General features: G+C 40.1%; 2 protein-coding genes across 7 annotated transcripts; both read left to right on the top strand.

Moving 5' to 3' along the window:
* The first annotated feature begins 3,189 nt into the window (after nt 1–3,189).
* On the top strand, nt 3,190–10,487 carry slmapb (sarcolemma associated protein b). 6 transcript variants are annotated; one of them, XM_061057654.1, is made up of 10 exons: nt 3,190–3,340; nt 3,642–3,701; nt 5,749–5,877; nt 5,979–6,053; nt 6,137–6,439; nt 6,808–7,078; nt 7,227–7,398; nt 8,882–9,016; nt 9,506–9,585; nt 9,991–10,487. In XM_061057654.1, exons 2-10 carry the CDS (start codon nt 3,650–3,652, stop codon nt 9,998–10,000), a joined length of 1,227 nt encoding a protein of 408 aa, XP_060913637.1. In that variant the 5' UTR covers nt 3,190–3,340; nt 3,642–3,649; the 3' UTR covers nt 10,001–10,487. The 6 variants fall into 6 exon arrangements, with proteins under 6 accessions (XP_060913637.1, XP_060913640.1, XP_060913639.1 ...); XM_061057657.1 differs by having other exon boundaries at nt 9,988–10,487; XM_061057656.1 differs by having other exon boundaries at nt 9,506–9,593.
* Nucleotides 10,488–13,961: 3,474 nt separating this feature from the next.
* Nucleotides 13,962–21,074, top strand: abhd6b (abhydrolase domain containing 6, acylglycerol lipase b). The gene is made up of 10 exons (XM_061057070.1): nt 13,962–15,373; nt 15,569–15,700; nt 17,148–17,304; nt 17,657–17,770; nt 17,875–18,007; nt 19,121–19,278; nt 19,416–19,470; nt 19,575–19,675; nt 20,443–20,905; nt 20,950–21,074. The coding sequence occupies exons 2-9, from the start codon at nt 15,576–15,578 to the stop codon at nt 20,620–20,622; spliced, it is 1,023 nt and encodes a 340-aa protein (XP_060913053.1). The 5' UTR covers nt 13,962–15,373; nt 15,569–15,575; the 3' UTR covers nt 20,623–20,905; nt 20,950–21,074.
* The last annotated feature ends 42 nt before the right edge of the window (nt 21,075–21,116 follow it).

Raw genomic sequence — 21,116 nt, 5'->3', positions numbered from 1 at the left:
ACAAAAACTCATTTTTGAAAAAATTGAAGTTACTGCCTTTTGCCTTTTTGTAGGGCAGTATTGCTCAGGAACACGAAGAGACTCTGTTAAAATGTGCAGATAAGGCTTGGACATATGGGTTAAAGCATTACTTGTGCATCAAAGGGAAGCACCCTACTGGACTCTGTGACTGTGGACACCCTGTCCCTGACCTGAAACAATCAAGCATGCCTGGAATGTGTCAAATATTACAGAAAGGGAAACTTGGTTTAAGACATTCTCAGAACTGGGAGGATAATCACTGTCAATTAAACCTTTCTTTGCCCATCATGGCAATCACCAACTTGACCATGAGAGCAGTGTTACAGTTCCTGCATGATTCATGGCTGTATGTGAGGATATGAAACGTGATTGTGTCAGTTAAGTTTTGTCCTGTGAAGGGTTGTAATACGCCTAAAATCACAAGAAGTCAGTATTAGCTTGCATCAGCCTTCTATGACTTCAACAAACACAAGCTAACTACACACCCAGTCTGCAATTAGCACTAAATGACATTTGATTATGGTTTAGTTAGCCAATTAACACTAGTATATGTTGGAGTTCTGACAGTATAGCTTAGTTACAGCAGCTGATGTCCTTGAACTTATATCAGGCAATCATTAAAATCAAATTAAAGTCCTGGAAACCATCCGTTAACATGTTTAACATCCCCAGCTACAGCCTAGCTTAGCTAACTAGCATGTTTGAATGAGAAGAATTTCAGACACTGAAGTCAAGTCATTTTCCCATTTCCTGCTCTAGTACATTTTATTTAGAGCATGTTAAAATTCCCTTCTATCCTAAAAGCTAAGTTAATATGTCTATGTGAACTTCCAAGGCCTGGCAAATGATATTATAGAATTATTCACTCTTTTGCCACCTTACGGCTCCCACCTTGTTTCGACAAATGCAGGAACCATGCAGTAAATATAGGCTTCTTGCATTAATGCAAAACGGCCATTTAACACATGTCAACACAACTCTGATAAATGTATTATATTCTTCAGGACTAACTGTTGTGTTCGATTGCATTAGTTTAATATATGTGTACCAAATAAACTGAGTATATGCCTATAGAGTTTGAATTGTGCCTGTATTTCCATTCAGAATATATATTTAGTGCCATTTTTAGAAAGGAAACAGCCAACGCCTCACGACAGAGTTAATTTAGACAACTTGCAGATTTTTAAAACAACATAAATCCTGTTGACAGGCGTTTGATATACAGTGGATTTTAAATCTGCTGACTAGAAGGAAGTGATTCACTGTAAGTGTCACTGTATGTGTTAGTCATGATCACACTGATTTTTGTTCCAGAGTTTTATGTGCAGGCAGTTAAATCTCAAACCTGTTATCATGGATTTGACCTTCCCTTGTCTATAAAGAGAGCACTTATTGCGTGCTCTTTAAGAGTCTTAATCCCTTAACTGAGGATAGGCTATTTAGTGTTTTCTAGAGTGGGATCACAGTCACACACACCCCTGGGATACCAGGATCTAGTTTGATTGTAAAGATAGTCATTTGTATTGAAGTAGGCTGTTGGAAGGTTGATTATTGACTGGAAATATGTCAATGATTTGCAGCTTGAATTTGTAAATCGTTAGCTCATTACCAGCCCATGCCAACTGAGGATAAGGCATTGGGCTGGAATTGGACTACACAGCAAAATTAAGAAAGCCATTGAGATTTAATCAATTACGTCCTACATTTCACTCCCTTTCACTTTGTTTTTAGTAGACCCTGAAGTGTGTTACATTTTTACCTCCTTAGATGTTTTTGCTATTAGATAGACGCACACAGATAGCTGAAAACATCCCAGAGGTTATTCAGTATTACAGCCGGCTGGGTGACTTTCTCCTCTTTACAATAACAGGTTTGCACTGTGAGAGAAGAATAGAGCGTTCTTTTATTACAATCTCTCTGTATGGGTTAGCGCTTATCTGGAAATAAATGTTTTACACAAGAGCCAATTAAACTTCTACCATTAAGCCTGTGACAGAATCATAAAGTAGATAATGTATAATATGACCATTAAGGATTTGGAATTGCACCGCTGTAAATCAGAAGTTGAGCTGATGAAATATTAATAGAGGATTAATACATTAGAAAAAAAATATTTTTTCAAGTTAGTAAGTAGGTTAAGCCACAGGAACAACTTCCTGTACATTTAAAAAAAATAAAAATAAAAAAAAATAAAATGAAAGAATATGCTGAAGTGAAACACACAAACATCAACAACAACAAACCTAAAGGGGACTCAGACTAAGTGAAGGTATTAAGTTAAAAGCTCTGAGTTAACTCGTATAAATGTTCTCTAAACTATGATCTTCTTTCACAATTTATCAAACCTGCATCAAAACCTACAAGGTCATTTGTGGAATACTTCGTACATTATTCAAGGCATTTCTGATGCAACACAAGAAGTTATGAAACCTTGTGACCAGCTTGCATTTTTATTTGCTTATGTAGAAAAAAGGTATATGACACGAGAGTGACGTGCTTTTAATTTAGGTCAAAGTTTTTTGCATTATCATAAGTATCCCTCCTCCTACGCAACCTGCTGTGTTTTACATTCAAGTCAAATTTAATTTGACTAATCAAAACTGTCATGTTAAAGTTGAAGCATGATCTCACCCTGCTGGACAACATTTAGATCTCACCCTGAAGACTATTTATTTACCAATTTAGAAGTGACACAAAAATTGGTGAAGAGATAAATTAATGGAGGAGATGAATGCAAGCATTCATCCCCCCCCCCCCCCCCCCCCCCCCCCCCCCCCCCCCCCCCCCCCCCCCCCCCCCCACACACACACACACACACACACACACACACACACACACACACACACACCCAACCAAGTTGTTTCATCATGTAGATTTTCACATTAGTACCAACTGACCAGGGAACAGCACAGCCCCCTAAACAAAACCTCTCTGTGTGAGCATGCAGCTGCACCTTCCGAGATGCCCGACTCGGATGCATGACCTACAGTGTAGGGGCAGGGGACTTCAGCCACAGAAAAGGGGGGGGGGTCGTGTGTTTGAATACAATCTTACTACCTCTAGAGCAGCATTTTAACCCCACTCTTGGCATGTGTCAACTAAACTCAACCTGATTTTCTTTTCTTGCTTGCTTCTGTGAAATTTTAGCATGCAGCTCCAAAAAGCAGCATCTGTCATCCCCCTCGGCGTCCCCCTCCTCACTTGCTTGGACTGTTCCATTTCGCATGTGAAAAAATCTGATAGTTGGAGAAGAGTTCTTCATGTCAGGGACTGCTGTAGCCTCAGCACACAGAGAACTGACGCTCCTGGATCACTTGAGGTACTGTTATCTTGGAAATTTCATTCAATTTAAGTGTATTTTCTGTGAACTAATCCTCAGAAGGACATTTATCCACAGCTTTGTGGCTTTTTCTTTCAAAAGAACTTGTTGTGTTTATAGATGAGCATGCATTTTTTCTGTTTATCTCGAGAAAGTGTCAAAGCCATATTCAAAACAAAAGCAGCAACAGTCTTAATGATTCAGTTCAGTTCTGTTTTTAAAATAATATTTATTTATCTGCTTTAGCTTTTGCTTTATTTTGTTGTAAATATGTGGTATTATACCTTATTGTCTCTCACAGATAAGCAAATGGATGAGAAAGAGCTGAGTGACCCCCTGAATAACTTATCACTTATCAGAGGTAATGTAACAGGGTTCTTTTATTTCTCTAATCATGGACAGACTTTAATTCTGCTCAATGACTTTGCATTGTTTTGCTGTTTTAATGGCTTTTACCTGACACGACAGATCTAACCCACTGACGATGAGAGAAAGAGAGAGCGAGAGAGAGGGAGAGAGAGGGAGAGAAAAGCATGAGTCACACTAGATGAGAGTTTTGGTAGCTATTAGGGGCAGTTGGCTGGCTTCAGTGCTTACAGTGCTGTAGATGGCCTTGTTTTAGAGGCTGATGTCTCTAGTGTCAACGGCTTATTAGAGGATGGAGTCCCTTTGCACAGCGGGCTCATCAGCTGACTGATGTGCCATATAGAGCTGTTCTTTAGAGGAGAAAGCAGGGGATTGTGCAGGGATTTTGACGTGAACTTAAACATCAACAGGGGCACTCATGTCAAAATGTGAAAACAAATCAGTGAGCGAAATCAATTTTGCACGATGAATTCATTTGCAATGCCACTCTGCACAGTGTACAGGATGCACAAAGCAAACAGTGTCCTCGCAACAAAGGTGTCTCAGTCATTTTAGGAGGATGGGGACATTTCCTAGTTTCAGTAGCAGACAGCGTGTTCTGTAGCTGTAAACGTAGACACGGCAGTTTGATAAGCACAAACTTGCTAAATACCGGGGACATTCAGTGCGAGCAGTGCTAACCCTCTGATTCAGTTTGAGAACGCTGTCACATTCAATGGAAAGGAAACCAACAGCGGGGAAAGATAGAGCATGATGGCTCTAGCCTTCAGCACATGAGCTAAAAAAAGACCTTCTCCTAGATTTTTTTTTCTCCCGTCACTTGAGGCAGTGTGATGCCCAATATCCCCGACTAGTCAGAGAGGTATTTTTACCCACATTCTAATCCCATCATTACTTTGTAGGGTGTCACACTCTGTGATACTAAGACTTAGCATAATGTCTGTAACAACTAATGTTACTAAAGATAACACTTTGAACGCACTTGTCTAAATGACTCTTGTTATTCTGCCCTCTCGAGGCGGACATTAATCTTTCACACAAACTGAACACAGACATCCCTACATAAAGTTAGCCCACTCACATTCTGACTCTCACTCATACATATGCATGCTTGTGGCATCACACACATGCAGGACTGAGCACGGTGAGCCCAGTCTTTGTCCGACATGCAGCAGGGTGGTCATGTGCTTGAGTCAGAGGGTGCCACCAGCCTCCTCCATGCAGCACTTGCTTCATAGCCTTTAATTTTTTAGCAGCATTCATCATTGCCACAAGTATGCATGTGTGTGTATTTGTGTTCTTGCAGCAGTGAGTGCCAGACCCAATGAAATCACAGTTTTCATGACAAATAAGTCTCGGTCCTCTTATGTCGCCTTTTATGGCACTTACGCTTGACCTGTCCCGACTCTTGTTTTCCCCTCTGCCAAATGCTCGGCCTCAGATGAGGTCATCCCTTTTTCCTAGTCATGCTAGATTAGGGGATCAAAATATTCCCTGTGCATTGCAAAGCCCAAAGTATTTGCAGAGTGTTTCCACTTCTAGGAAAACACAACAGACCCTTGACAACCTTGGCTGTTCCCTTTGTTTATTGTTTACAGAGACTAGCAGTGGTTAACAAGCAGTGTGCATGTGTCAGAGGCTCCTATGTGGCTCGGTGAATCGCCTATTATGAAGGAACGCTTAGATAGAAAATGCAGATAAGGCAGCTGTGCCTATTTCTGGGTTAGTAATTAGTTTATGTAATCGTCCCATTTGGATATCTTGGGAAATCATGGTGTATGTCAGCCCTGGTTAAATATTTGGGACTGAAGCACAGTTATTGTGGTGGAGCTTTTTAGCTGTATTTCTAATTTTAAAGTTTTGAATTGCCATCATTACTGCTTGATGTTTTATAATGTCTCTATTTGCACTGCAATGACTCTGCAGGCTTACAAGAGAATTAATCCTCACAGCAAGATACTAAATAAATACATACAGATATAGATACAGATAAAATAAATTCTAATTTGGATGTTCATTTCTTTTCTGTATTTCATCATCAGATGACTTGACCAGGTCAAACATGGGTTCATCTGGTGAATCAGAAAAGATTATCCAGCGCTTGAATGATGAACTCCGAGGAGCCCAGGAGCTAGCTAACACTGAGAAGCACAAAAGCATGGAGCTACAAGGTAAAAATATAAATATTGGATGTTTGATACTTCCAAATCTCTTCACTGTGCACTCTCAGACAACCACATGTTCAGAAAATAAAAGCTATCATATATTTCAGGTAACCTGGAGGAAGAGAGAAAAGACAACAAACAACAAGCTGATGATTCTGCCAAACAGATAAAACTTCTTCAAGGTGCATCTTTGTGTTTGGTTTGTGCCTACTGATAGAAATAATGTTAATATTTCTAATCAAAACACTGATTCTGCTTTTAACAGGCCAGCTGCGACAGCTCCAAGAGGAAACTGAAGCTCTCAGAGAGCAGATAGATGTCTCCTCCAGTTCACACGATGAGCTGCAAAGAGCACGCGATGAGGTGAAGGCGCTGAAACGTGCCCTTGAGGCATCTACTGCTGAGCGAGACCGTGATGTTGCCGCCATCCAGACTAATCTGTCAACTGTGTCCAAGGACCTGGACAAGTGGCGCCAGACAGCAAACAGATACGAGCATGAGATTGACAACCTACAGCGCGACCTCCAGCAGCAGAGTAAACAGTGGCAGAAAACTGCAGAAATTCAAGGTACCACACAAGGCACATACACATTTCTAACGAGATGCTATATTTATCTGATGCTATATTTGATCTCCACGGCAGTATTTCATTTAGTCATTCCCACTTTGATCTCCAAAATAATACTTTGCTAATTTTGACTTGGCCCGTGGTTAAAAGGCTCAATAAGATGTAAGATGAAAGTAGTGCATTATGCTTGAAATATAGCTCTTTTTTCCGAGCATTAAGAGATTTGTCTGCATACTTGAATGTACATTTGCATGTCAAGTCAAGCAGACAGTGTTACAGATACACAAATATACTTGAATATGATTTATTGAAGCCAATTAGGAGTAGAGCATCTGCTCTATGTTACATAAGCGCTTCCGTCTCTGCAGCCAGTGAGCTGCAGTCCATGCAGGTGGAGTGTAACGGCCTTCAGAAGGAGTGTTCTGCCCTGCGATCTGAAAAACAAGACATCGTGAACAAGCACCAGAAGGAAAAGAGCGCTCTGCAAAGTGAGTGTGCATCTCTCAGGGCTGAAAAGGAGGAACTCCTCAAGGCTCACCAGAAAGAGAAGGTCAGCCTGCAGACCGACTATGCAGCGCTGCGCTCTGAGAAAGAGGCCGTTCTGCAGAAACACAAGCAGCTGGAGAACGACCTTGCCAGGTCAGTGCACTGAGATCTCTGCTCTACGCCAACGTTTGTGCTCCCTCTGTTTCCGCTTCTACATATTTTGCTTCACAGCAGCATACTACAAAACTCTCTTAGTATGATCCTTCACCTATTGAACTCAGTGTTGTTTTGTTTCTGGTAGTTCGCGTGCCCAGAATGCTGAGCTGAGCAGCAGCCTCAAAGCCCTGGAGAGATCCCAGCAGGAGTTTGAGAAGAGGCTTTCAGCCCTGCAGCTCGAGCACCAGCAGGACAGCACCAAACTGCAAACCCAACTGGACGAAGCGGACAGCCGCAGCAAGACTCTGGAGAGAGAGGTATGTTCTTACAACTTTACTTGTAGGGCCGAGAATGGCTCTTTCCTCAAAGCTGACAGTTACACACTGTCACACTTTAACTTTCTTGGACTTTAATTACATATATAGTTCAATTGTAAACTGTGTAGCCATCTCCATTGATCTTGAACTTGTAGTTTTAGGATTTAAGTCCAGTACTAAGTTGCCTGATTGTTTAACTGTCCATCAGGGCTTTTGCCTTATGAAGATAAAGTTAGTCAATAGCTTGCTTGTCTACATAATTGCATAATGGTAGCCAAGGTTCAGAGATTTAATAAGAATGAATCTAGGATTGGTGATCCTTCAGGACAGTAGGATGTGTCACACAGGCAACAGCTTTCTGTAGTCACCTTATCCTGAAGTTTTTATCCTTTATTTGCTGTAGTGATGTGGTCTGGAACCTGTTAGTTAACTTTTTAAATATTCAACAGGCAACCCCAAACTCCTCTTTAAACTACAAACAACCCATGCAACAATTCCAATTGAAATGACTCCACCTTGTAACCCTTGTAAGTTTAATGCATGCAGGAAAGTGAATACAAAAAATTAGAAAATTAAATGATGAATGATATGAATATTTCAGAACGGGAGGGGTAACAGGCACAGCTGTCACAGCAAACGAAACATTAGCCTGCCAATTTTTCTGCCTCCCTGCCTTTAGTTCTGGTCATCGGAGACTGAGCACAAGACCTTCAGAAAAGGACGTTTTCCTTGGATTCAAAAGGGCTTTCGCTCCTTTGCCTAACAGTAGTCCAAAGTATGTGTCACTGACGACTTTTGTCCAGTTCACATTGATTTTCTATTCTGATACAACTGATAAAAACCAGTTTGAGCTCATCTGCTGCTGGGATTTACATTGATGAGTCTCCCAACCCAGGACACAGTCACACTCCATTACATCTATTGAACATTGAACTGCCATAAAGGGTTTTTTATATATTAATTCTTAATAAGTAAAGTGTATAAATTTCCTGAAATAACTGTGGAACTCCAAGCTTTTCTGGAAACACCTTGACTTTAAGGCTCCCATGCAGTAGAAACAATCTCAGGTTTGCAGGTGGTGGCAGAGGCAAACAATTATCCGCTCCCAGTCAGGTTTAGCAGGCTGGATGGGGAGCAGCCTCTTGTTGTGAAAGTTACACAGGAGGGGCACTGTTGAATAGCAGAAGGCAGAGGTGAAGTCATCATTCACCACAAGTCATTTGTCGTTGTTGTTTTTTAATATGAATGAAAGGGGGAAACTAAGTGCTCTCAGTGCCTTTTCAAAAAAGGTCAGACATGAATGTCCTGTGTAGATCTGTCAGATAACAAAGGACATGAGAAATATTTAACCCCCTTTTGTTTTTTTCGACGATACTCACAGCAGCAACCTGTGGCCCTGCAGCAGCTCCATTGTTTACCTGAGAATAAATGTAACTGAACGTGTCGTGTGATCACATGAGATTCTGAACATGTCTCTCCGCAGTATGAGGAGGCTAGGACAGAGCTGTCTGACCTTAAGGAAAAATACGAAAAGACCGAGCAGGAAAAACAGTTGCTCGCCGATGAACTGGAGGGGTGCAAAGCCGACATGAAGGAAATACAGGAGAAGGGAACAAAGGTTAGTACGGATCAATCAACAGGATTTATTTTTCTTCACAGTATCATACAAATAGTGTTGAACTTGATTTATAAAACACTGCATGTCGTGTATGAATCACATTCTGCAAGTAAGTGACAAAAAACAGCACCATAGCCTTGAGTTGCACAAGAGGCAGTAATCTTCAGTTCTCTTAGTTTTGGAAGCTTGAGCTTTGCTTTCAATTTTGTCATGTGTATAGTCGAGTATCTGCAGCCATAAGAGTTGAATCTTTTTTTAAGATTCACTCCATTTAAAAAAAAAAAAAAGAATCTCAGCACATCTGCTTCCCTCTACTCATCCTCTGTCGTTTTTTGACTGTTGCTTTCAGACATTGACAGCCATGTGTAACTTTGAGACTTGCATAAACACCATTTACAGACTGACTGAGGGGTTTATTAATAAAAGTTACACCCGACTAAAGTATGTCCAGTTGCAGTTAATCACTATAATATCCGTTCCCTTCTGTAGAGATCCCTATTGCCGCCTGTTCAAGCCATAGTCATCGGCCTTATCCTGGCTTTGCTGTATTGGTGCTTCGGTGCATTGTGGTAGGAAGGTACACATTACTCCTGTCAAGCCCGCCTACATCTATCATTCTCATTATTGTCTTTAAGATCACTGCATGACTTAATCAGGTTTTTCCTCGTTCCTCAGAATGCTTACCTCGGGGGAAACTCTCAAAAATTGACATCTGAAATTACTCTAACCTCTCTAACCATGCAGCTCCAACATCTGACATCTGTTTGTTCTGTCTTTTGTGGCTAATGCTTAACAACTGTTTCTCTCAGTTAGCTTGGATGGGCTTAATCTTTACCTGAGAGAGCTAACTCGCATTCTCTGTGCTCTGCATCGACCTCATTGGCAAGCTGCCCCTGTCAAAAGCTTTGGTAATCCTTGGACGGGGTTAATTGCTCATGTTTTCATTTCTCTGTGGCCTTTTATTCTTCCAGAAGCAGTGGATGATCTGGGGCCCTGTGGTCGCCGTAGCTCTAACAGCTGTGACTGCTGTTGCCGTGCTCTTCAGGACCTGAGGGCAATGTACACACACTCAAACATAAGTGAAACCCGTATTTGTCATCAGATTCCTGTGCACTGAAACTGAAAAAAAAAAACTTGCCCTCTTATCATATCTGCACATTCAATTCGGAGGGCTCATCCTTAACACTGTAACATTTTTAAGATGCTCTATTTTAGATGACAGAGAGGTTAATAAAAGAATGTCTGTTCGTGTGTAAATCAACAACTTTGTTTGTACGTCTGTTATTTGAGAGTCGGGTTGGTTTGCTATCGTGATTTACAGGATTATCTATTAATGAATGTAAAGATACTCGACGTGTTTCATTAATTTTGAAAACATATGATGAAAAATTAGATGGATGCCCTGGAGCTTGAACCTCCCTAAATGTAACACATCTCTGTAACTGTCAGAATAATAAAAATTGTCACAATATTGCAGCCCCCTGATGAATTGTATGCCGAATGCCCTGGGTAGCTTAGCTACTCATCAGTGGATGGTTGTGCTGGGCACTGTTCAGATTCAACTTCTTACTAAAAACCACTTTAAATGTGAAAACGGGTTCCTCAAATTGATTTTGGAGACTACCTCCAGAATGGTATTAAAGCAGGTATCCCCCCCTCGGTCCTGAAATGTAATTTTCATTCATGAAGATTAAAGTAGACACAATGAAATTAAAACTGGGATTTATTTTTTTACTCCAGAATGGTGTGACTAGAAAAGAAACAGTTATGATGATGATATATCTGCTTTTTAACTTTTCTTAAATCTATTTTTTTTTGCTTCTGCAACAACTGCTAGTATCAACCCTTCACCGTTTATTAACAAAGCATGATCAAAGAAACAATACCATTTTTCAGTCTTATTTTGTAGGATTGAAACAGCAACAAGATGCAACATACAAGTAATAAATAATGTCAATCAACCACAGACTTTACATTACACACATGTTTTTTACACACATCATTTGGTTAGAAGTCAAAGTCAGTATTAGAAAACACAGTCAAGTGTCATTTAAATAAACAAGTTCCCTCTCAGGGTTCTCTGATGCTTTTATAGTATTTGCACGAGTTATATAACTTTGTGAATAATATGACAATTTCACTGTATTTACAGAGGTTGGCTCAGCTTGTTTTTTTTATTACTTATCCGTTTGTAACCTTAAATCGATTTAACATTTATAAATGGTGGCTCCTAAATGTAAAGAATGATCTCAATTTGATCTGATCTTAACCTAATAAATTCATCTTTTTTGTTTTTTTTTTGGGGGGGGGGGGGGGGGGGGGGGGTGCCTTTATCTGGATAGAGTAGGAAATCGGGAGTGAGTGGGGAATGACATGAGGGTAAGTAGCCACAGGCTGGACTTGAACCCGGGCCACTCGCTTGAAAAACCTATAGCCTCAATACATGGTGCGCGACCGATAACTGCTAGGCCATCTGCGCCCCAATAAATTCCTCTTTTAGGTTATTACATAAGCAGGTTGATTTCAGAAGCCATCTTCGTGCCTCTCTACGATTTGTATTTCCTCTGAATCGACGGTCTGCTGAGGTAAGTTGTTGAGACGGGGAAGGGAAATGTGTTGTAAAAAATAACATTGCTAAGTTAGATCTTCTCATATCTCACAGTCCCTGTTCTTTCTCCCTTTAATAGCACCCTGTATTTCAGATGGCATTTAGAGTGGCTGATTGCAGCTGACAGCAGGATGTAGAGGGAGTGAGGTTTTCTCAGGTGAGTGCAGTGTGTACGTCATGTGCTGCATGGAAAAAGGCTGCGTGCAGACAGATTACACACTGGTACAATGATCACCTCCAATGTGAGGCCATAGTGTTAGTGACCCGCAATTAGATCTGTATGACAATCGTTGACCCTCGGAGGTCCTGAACCACAAAAAGATGACCAGGATATACTACACATCTCTGGTAGATGAGACTGGAGACTGGACTGTTGTGGACTTCCTGAAACAAAGCTCAGGCTTTTTATCAACATGTAAGTCAGATATATCAAAATAAATCAGCTCATCCACTTCAGAAAATCAATGAAATCTAAATATAAACACCTTTTCATTGTTATAGAATGTCAGGCATTTACAGCAGGCATTTATATGTATTTCTACTAATACTTCATATAGGTAAGCTCTATTTACATCTTATGAAATGTGGCTTGTAGAATTGACAAACTTGTTAAATCTAGATAAGCTCTTGGAAAAATGAAAGATCCTTTACTGATTTTTTTCCCACATCAGGCACTAATAGAGAAAGTGTCTTGTATTTACTCTCATTATGGCTGTTGGTGCTATAACGTGGAATGCTGTTTCTCTTTTGTTTTGTTTGTATTAGCTACGTTCTAAAAAGTAACAAATTAAAAGTCAAAGGGACATCCAACCATCTATTCACATGTTTGTCTATACCTCTCCTGAGAGTACTGTCTGTAAATGTTTTCTGTAATTCTTTAAGGAGCCCAAATTGGTCAGAAAAAATAACAGCAACATGGATGTCAAAGCCATTTGGCAAAAAAAAATAAAAAATAAAAAGCAGCCTTAATTGTAGGGAGACAGAATATCTCTGCATCTGTTGCTTTGATTTAGACAGTTCCTTTTTTTTCTAAATCTTGTGTGAGACCCTGACTAAAATTGTGATGCCAAATCTCCGTAACAGCTACGCTGAGAGATCATGAAACTCACTTTGATGACCTGAATTAATGTGACAACTGACTGTAGGGGGCCTTAACATCTGCTGGAAGATTATAGGGTTAAGCACTCAGTGCAGCTACGCCCTTTGACGCAGGCTGACCACACTGATGTAAGGTCTCTGGTGTAGGATGCAGAATATTTCTCAACAGGAAGGGAAGTCTGTTACTTCACATTTAGATTCTGCCCTGTCCACCAGGTGAAAGTTGCAGAGGAAATCACTCGTGATGCATCTGGTCCTCATTCAGTTTGTGCTTCACACAGGCTACGTCATTTCAGTTTTGCAGTCTTTGCTGTGTCATGGATTCGTCTCGGGAGAAAATGTGACACGTGACTGAGGTAGCTTGAGCTCAAACAACCTGGAGAAAACTGTTTGTGTAACATGCCAGCGGACTGGGGACGGCCTCTTCTCCATATACATAAAACCAAATAAGAGACTCATTCCCACGCATTGCCGGCCTCTCTGCAGAGTTGTCGTGTCCATTTGTTCTGCTCTACTTTGTATGTAGGTCGTCCGTAGTGGACCAGGGAGGCAGCACAATGGCAGCTGAATAAGCTGGTGTAACTGTTGGCTTCATATAGCCCTAACTTACACAGCTAAACTGGGTAAGCCTTTTTACCCTGTATGCTTGTGAATATAAACTAATTTCTCATATGAAAACACAGTGAACAGCTTACATACAGTACAGAGTGCATCAGCTGTAATATGATCAGCTGTATCCTATATATCCTGGCATGTGTACTTACACTTGAAGAACATTTCCTGTTGTCCATTATATCATTGATACCTCCAGGATTTGTAGCTTTGTCCTTCAATACAAACATCTCTGCTCTTAGTTAAGAAATTCACCTTTTTATATCTTCATAGTTGTGATAAAATACATGTTTTATGTGTATCTGTCTGTATCAAATAGTGGGTCAGCACAACAAAAAAAAAACCCTGATTTGGACGAGATGAAGTTATCTTGATCGAGAGAACATTCTAGTATCTATCCTGTCAGGGTCACCTCTGGAGGGCAGTGTGTTAATAGTGAGGCTTCCTGTGTTCATCAGTTCTGTTCCTTTCCTTCAGTCAGGGAAAACGTTCCTCAAGTGAAGCAGAGCTGATGATGACTCATCCTGGAGGTTGTGATTCTCTGTAGAAATGACATGTTCATTACTCAGTGAAGGAGAAGGGAGACACTCCAATAGTCTGCCTCTACCATGACACCCAGTGGTAAGTCTTGGACCAAGAATTAAAGAAGAAATCCGTCTGCCGTGTATGAACAGGATGTGAGAGTTGTTCAATTTAGACCTGGGGACAGAGTCCACCAATAGTGACTCAAGCGCTCTCTTGTCTTTAAATTAGAGCTTCAGATTCACACCAACACCGATTTATTAGGGAGGTGCTTCTGTCCAAAATAACATACAAATCAAGTAAGTTAATTTGTTATAATTTGTTCATTTTGTGACAATTTCAATTAATAACAAAAATGAAGTGTCGCTAATATTATTTTGTCTTCATGTCACAGAACATTTACGCATGTACTCAGACAGTTTCAAAGCAAAGTTCTAGAAATATGTTTCTATTTTTGTCAGCACTGTTGCAGCATCTTGCCTTTATAATTTACTGATATTAAGTTCTCTCGAATACTGACCTCCTCATTATTCTGGACATATCAGACAATAACAACAACTCTAAGAACTTAAAAGTGTCTTCAGTGAGAGGCAAAGAGTCAAAACTATAATTTACTAAATGCTCTGTAAGCCATGAAACGGCAACACTTCTTCCATTAGAAATTCATGCTGGATACTTTAGTCAAGCAGATGCACCCGCTGTAAAGACAATAAGACTTTAAACCGGCTTCATTCAAACAGGAGTGCAATTTAAAATAAGACAAAGAGAAATAAAACAACCTTGATTAAAAACAGAAAAAAACAATTGCAGCACAAAACAACCACAGACTTTTGAATATGATGTAAGACACACTATTACATAGATAGATCATTTGTTCAGCATTTTACATTTTTTCCAGCTTTACAAAAAATAAAAATAAATCAAAACACTTTCGTGGAAACAAAACCCCACTTTGGTGTGAGTGTCTGTCTTTGTTGGAGGGCTGCTGATATGCTGGGCAAATGATTGAAGAGACATATATTTATATAAACCTTTTTTTCCACTGTAGTTTGACCAATAATCATTTATTGCTCAACTGTAAATGTGCTTTTACTGACTACTGCTGTTTTGTCAATCAATTCATCATGTAAAGTACTCACTCTTTCTTTATTGCACCCTTTGATCTGAGATGTGTCCAGCTCAGAATCAAGCCGTTGTCCGTACGTTCACTTTAAAAGATTGACCGAATAGTCTCAGTGTCCCGCTTTCCCTAATGATGAGTAATAATCAATGAGGATATCCAGAGCAAACATGATCTCCTGGGACCAACTGCATTCCGCCGGGACACTTCGTTTTTAGACTCTGAGTTTTTAGAAAGACAAGTAGACTTTCTGCTTTCACACATCATCAACAACACCCCAATACATGTGAAAGTATCTGCCTGCTGTGACACAAATCAACAGAATCAGAGGTGAACCATCGATCACATGTGTCTGCCTGAGACAGAAGAAACAAAGGGGAAAAGAAATCATCTGAAAGTAAGTTGTTACATTTTCCTCAAAGGTGTACTGTGGCATGCATGGCTGAGTAAAAATGAGAAGTATTTAAAATGTTGTTAAGGGGAATTATTCTCTATTATTTCCTCGAAGCATTGAATGGATGTTGTAACTGTTTTAGCCCCTCCCCCCACATGAGATACTGCATGTTTGTAAGCGGTGTGATGTGTGTTTTAGGCGAGCCATGGCAGCTGATCTAGACGTGGTGAACCTATTTATCATTGCGGGGGGAACACTGGCTATTCCCATCCTGGCCTTTCTGGCTTCCTTCCTGCTCTGGCCGTCAGCTCTCATCAAAGTCTATTACTGGTGAGGTCAATAACTGTGTCCCCTATTTTCACTTTATTATAGATTTTAAACAGAATTTGAATTCCCACTGTGGAGACCAGAGATGTGACAGATGATAATCCCAACACAAATCAATAAATGATGATGATTAAAACAATGCATCCAATCCAAACACATAAAAAAACCAACATTTAAACTACTGTAAGCTATTTTGAGGAGTTTTTATCTGGTTATGAAACAGATGGAAATGAATACTGATGTGTCTTTATGGGCAATAAAAGCCAACAGGACTAAAGCCACAAGGTTGCCTATTGCTATTTTGTAACTTTTAATACTTACTGTAAAATAGCTGCAGTGTGGTAGCTGTCAGACGAAGTGTTTAACTTTATAGTTTACATTTACCATTGCAAAGATTCTTGATGAGTGATATATTTGAGTGTTAAAAAATTGCTTTAACAATTTCTGCATCACCTTTCCAGTCCTTTCGTCTACATAGACATATTTCTCAGCTCTTGTTGATTATTGATCCACGTTTCAATAAGCCTGTGTTTGGATGTCAAACAGTGTTTTGTTGCACACATCTTTTCCTCAAAATACAGATTTTCACATTATGTACACTGGAAGATAAGGTGATCACATGAATACTCCATCCTGTCCTCACTGGGCTGCCAGAGGTCCATCTGACAATATTTGACAACAATAAACTTAGGAAGAGACTCATACCTAATTAATCACTGTCCCCAGTATGCAGACCGTTCTAGGGAAATCTGCCTTTTCTTAAAATGCACCATGGTCATGGGTGATCTTCAAAAAGAGCTTAAATTAGACGCACTGATATCACAATTTAGGAGCATCATAAAGACGGTGGTGACAGAGGCATGTAGGCATTTTTCATGAAAGGTCACTGGTGTATTTGAATACTGTTTTTAAAATGTTTGTGATTTTCCCATGTTGTTATGATGTCTTGTAATTATATTTAGCTGCTATTGGCCAGGTCTCTTTTCTTTGAAAAGGGATGTTAAATCTTTACGGGACTTTCTGGTAAAATAAAGGTAAAAAAAATAAAAACCAACAGAGACTGTGAGAGTATCACGGCAGCTGTATGCATGTTTGGCTGCTGTCCTCTAATACTACAATGTACACTACTTTAATAAGGGTTGTAGGCAGGGCCTGCAGAAATAACATTAATCAGTCACCACTTTATTGTAATTATGACATGTTCCATTGACTTGACTTTAACAATATTACTCTAAACTAATGTTACATCATGCTATAAACATAAACTTAATTAAAGTGTCAGTCAACTCATTTGGATGTCTCTCCATGAAACCCGCAGTTATGAAAATAAAATAAAGAAAATGTCAATGTGGGCAAGTTTGGATCCATGCCTATTACCACTTGGCACAGATTTAAATTCTTGTCGTGACATGTCTCTATCTACAAGCACAGACATTCTGCTCCTCTTCAGGTACTGGAGGAGGACTCTGGGCCTGCAGGTGCGATACGCAGACTGCGGTGGTTATCGCTTCTGTTACTCCTACAGAGGGAAGCCTGGGATGAGACCCTCCATCTTAATGCTGCATGGCTTCTCTGCCCACAAAGACACATGGCTCACTGTAGTCAAGGTTTGGGGCATCTGAAACTCTTTGTGGTTTGTTGACATGAACTCAACAATGCATTAAAAAAACTGACGTTTTCTGAAACAAATGAAGCTTAGAAATAAATAGTTTGGGTTCATATACAGGTAAAAGTGAAAGCCATTAAAGGCTATAAAGGTTTTAATTTTCTAGAAACTATAATACCTGATAGCAAAAGTAAATAATTAGTTAGAATATGTGGAATTAATATCAATAACATGATAGCATTGGAATACTTTACACAGGAGACTATACCTGATCTGTTTTGAATTTCCCTTTTCGACACATCTAGTTCATTTTAATTTCAAAATGAACTTTTTTTTGTCTTCCACTGATCTAGTATCTACCCAAACATCTGCACATTGTGTGTGTTGACATGCCCGGCCATGAAGGAACAACTCGGACCAACACAGAGGACTACTCCATTCAGGGCCAGGTCAAAAGGATCCATCAGGTATACACGAAAGATATGGACAATGAAAAACTCTGTATGGATGTGTTTGGAGCTAAAATCATTCCACTGACAATCTGTTGTTTTATGTCCCTCATGCTTCATAGTTTGTGGAATCTGTTCGACTAAACAGAAAACCTTTTCATCTGGTGGGAAACTCCATGGGAGGAAATGTAGCTGGAGTTTACGCGGCCTGCTTTCCCTCACAGATCTGTAGCATGACTCTCATTTGTCCAGACGGTCAGTAACTATGTGTGTGTGTGTGTGTGTGTGTGTGTGTGTGTGTGTGTGTGTGTGTGTGTGTGTGTGTGTGTGTGTGTGTGTGTGTGTTTAAAAGACACACAAAAGGGCTTAAAGCTTGTGTATTTGTGTGTGTGCACGATATCATCAATGACAACTGAGTGTTTTACATTAAAGAACAGTAAACTCTTTAAAGTCTCTCTTGTCTTCTGCTGCTGGAGAGATAGCTGTTCAAACTTTCAGAAAGTAGCCCTGATGATGTCATAACTATATCACCTTGTTCATCTTAACCTGGGCTTGATGTCACCAAATTGTCTGGAATTTTGAAAATGACCCACCTCTTGCCATGGGGAACCTGTTGTCTTCCCATTTGTTTGTAGTCCTTAAAAGACCTCAGACATAGAATGTATCTAGTCACGTACTACTCCGATCTATAACTTCAAGGCTTTTAATGTAGAGGTCTACATAATAAGAGAATTAGCAAAAGTAAAAATACATTTTGCAGGCACTTCTCTTTCTCTCAAACTTCCATTTCTCTGTGATGTTGATTACGTCCTCACTGTTTTTTTTTGTTTTGCAAGGCTTGATCCTTTATGATTCTGTGCAACAACTTGTCATGATACATACTGGAATACTTCAAATCTGTCACCTTATTATTCTCCCTAAACTCTCAGACAGCATCACAAAATGCTGAATTCTATATATTTAGACACAGATTTAAAAGCCTGCAGTTAAACGCTTCACCATTTACAAACAAGGGGGGGGGGATCTAATGAAATACGCTGAAAATGAAGGTCTCGACATTCTCCAAAAGTGAAACTAAAAGTTCTGATCAGTCATGTGTGTTGGTCAAATCCTTAGACTTTGTAGAAGTGTAATAAAAAAACACTAACAGTCAAATAATTCATACCAACTTCTGCTGCTGCTATTTTGTTCTTAATGGTTTTTATATAATACTGATAATTTGTAAGTACAAGACATGACCTGACTTGATCATATGGTAACACATCCTTACTTATTTCACCTTGTTTGTAATGTGCAATTTAATCTAAGGCAAACATGATTGCGTGCTTTGTCACTTTTTAATAAGTAAACACTCCTCTATTCCTGCAGGTATAAGACACCCATGTGAGACCAAATTTGACAATCATCTGCAGGACCTGGAGCACAGCAATTACACATTAAACATCCCGCTGATCCCAACTACTACCGAGGAGATGGAGGACATGTTCAGACTTTGTTCTCACGTTCGCTTTAAAATCCCTCAGCAGGTCAGACCAACACTTGAAATAAAAGCATCAGGGATTTCCCTTTCAATGCACTTACAGCAGGTGACAATCATGGATGATGTAACTTATTATAGTAATCACCTCCGTACCATATTGAAACATATGTTTCTATTCTTTAGATTCTTCAAGGATTGGTAGATGTCCGGCAGCCTCACAACACATTTTTCCAAGAAGGTTAGTTCACATTAGTATAATGTTCAAGATTTACAATTCAAATCCTGTTCATTTCAATTTATGTGACCTATACTGTTACAGTAATTGTGTTTCTTTTTTATTAGTATTTATGGAGATCGTTGGTAAGGAATCCAGATATGCCTTGCAGGAACACTTACATCTCATCACTGCACCTTTACAAGTGATATGGGGCAAACGGGATCAGGTAAAGTATGATGTTTCACTTTTACAGTGACTCACTTAATACAATTACAGAGGAGATTACCTGGTGCCTGACACTGTTAGATCAATCAATCAATCAATCAATCAATCAATCAATCAATTTTTATTTGTATAGCGTCAACTCATAACAAGTGTTATCTCGAGACACTTTACAAAAAGCAGGTAAAATACCTTACTCTTTGTCTGTTAACATTACAAAAGAGCAGGTAAAAAGACCTTACTTATTGTTATGTTACAAAAAGCAGGTAAAAGACCTTACTTATTGCTATGTTACAAAGATCCGGCCTATCCATCATGAGCACTTTAGCAAAGCAGCAAAAGTTACAGTGATAAGAAAAAACTGTCTTATTAAAAGGCAGAAATCTTTGGCCGGATCCCCGGCTCATGACAAAACAGCCTTCACAGGCCTAGACTGCGCCGGGCTTGGAAAGGGATAGCGGGAGAGATGGGATAAGATGCAGGAAGAGGGGTAGGGAGCAAGGGGGTGGGGGGAGGCAAACCGTCCATCAACAATCCGGTGGGGAGGGGGGTTGTTCTGGCAGGCCGTCAACCAACGATCTTGAGGAGCCTAAGAGAGCTCAAGAGCTCCCAGGAAAGTAGGTGGTTAGTAGATAAGACTAATATCCTCTTGCTGTGTAACATGGAGGCGTTGGCTCAAGTTTCTTTCTCTAACTGATCATAATTCTGAACCTTCCGACACATATCTACATTGGCATGACACCTGTCTCCTATTTGCCTTTTTGTGCTCAGGTGGTTGATGTTTCTGGAGCTACAGTCATTGCAGAAGTGTTGCCCGGATGCAGGGTTGACCTGCTGGAGAACTGTGGGCACTCAGTGGTGATGGAGAGACCTTGTAGGACTGCGAAACTCATCCTGGAGTTCATCATCATGCAGCAAGACGCCCGAGGCGGAACAAAGAAATCTTCCTGAACCAAATACTTTTTCCTCAGAGCTTTTTTTTACTGTAATGCTCTAACAGGCTCCTAAATGACATGCATATGTATCGATGCCCAATCCCACACATTAAAACACTCATTTCACTCACTTCTTTCAGCATTTCTAATATAAATAAAATAAATCCTACTTTATCATTATATTAAAATCCCCTTGCATTAATGTTGTCAGATGTAAGAATGTGTTCTTGCAGAGGTGCCTGTGCTTGCAGCAGGACCTCCTCCCCTCCTGCAGCAGCCTGCCTGTGTAAGCAGTCAGTGTTGCAGCAGCCTGCCTGTGTAAGCAGCCTGTGTAAGCAGTCAGTCAGTGTGGCTGCAGCCTGAATCCAGCGGCAAACATCAGTGACTGACTGCGTCCTTTAATGCTACCCGTAGGCCGCTGATTCTGTACAATAAGAGACAAAGTAACACGAAAGTGAACTGGTAAGGCGTTGTTTTAGTACACATCTTGTTTCGAGGTAGCGTCGGTGA

This window comes from Labrus mixtus, chromosome 15 (genome assembly GCF_963584025.1).
Source record: "Labrus mixtus chromosome 15, fLabMix1.1, whole genome shotgun sequence".
Classification (NCBI taxonomy): domain Eukaryota; kingdom Metazoa; phylum Chordata; class Actinopteri; order Labriformes; family Labridae; genus Labrus; species Labrus mixtus.
The sequence above is the reverse complement of the archived record's forward strand: the minus strand, read 5'-3'. Positions and strand labels throughout refer to the sequence as shown.

What these genes read in the sequence shown, in the direction of transcription:
- slmapb (XM_061057654.1), top strand. Translation starts at nt 3,650, where the DNA reads ATGGATGAGAAAGAGCTGAGTGACCCCCTGAATAACTTATCACTTATC. An exon ending in GAAAACTGCAGAAATTCAAG is followed by an intron (nt 6,440 to 6,807) that starts GTACCACACAAG and finishes CCGTCTCTGCAG; the next exon opens with CCAGTGAGCTGCAGTCCATG. An exon ending in CTGGAGAACGACCTTGCCAG is followed by an intron (nt 7,079 to 7,226) that starts GTCAGTGCACTG and finishes TGTTTCTGGTAG; the next exon opens with TTCGCGTGCCCAGAATGCTG.
- abhd6b (XM_061057070.1), top strand. Translation starts at nt 15,576, where the DNA reads ATGGCAGCTGATCTAGACGTGGTGAACCTATTTATCATTGCGGGGGGA. An exon ending in GACTCTCATTTGTCCAGACG is followed by an intron (nt 18,008 to 19,120) that starts GTCAGTAACTAT and finishes CTATTCCTGCAG; the next exon opens with GTATAAGACACCCATGTGAG. An exon ending in GCTTTAAAATCCCTCAGCAG is followed by an intron (nt 19,279 to 19,415) that starts GTCAGACCAACA and finishes TCTATTCTTTAG; the next exon opens with ATTCTTCAAGGATTGGTAGA.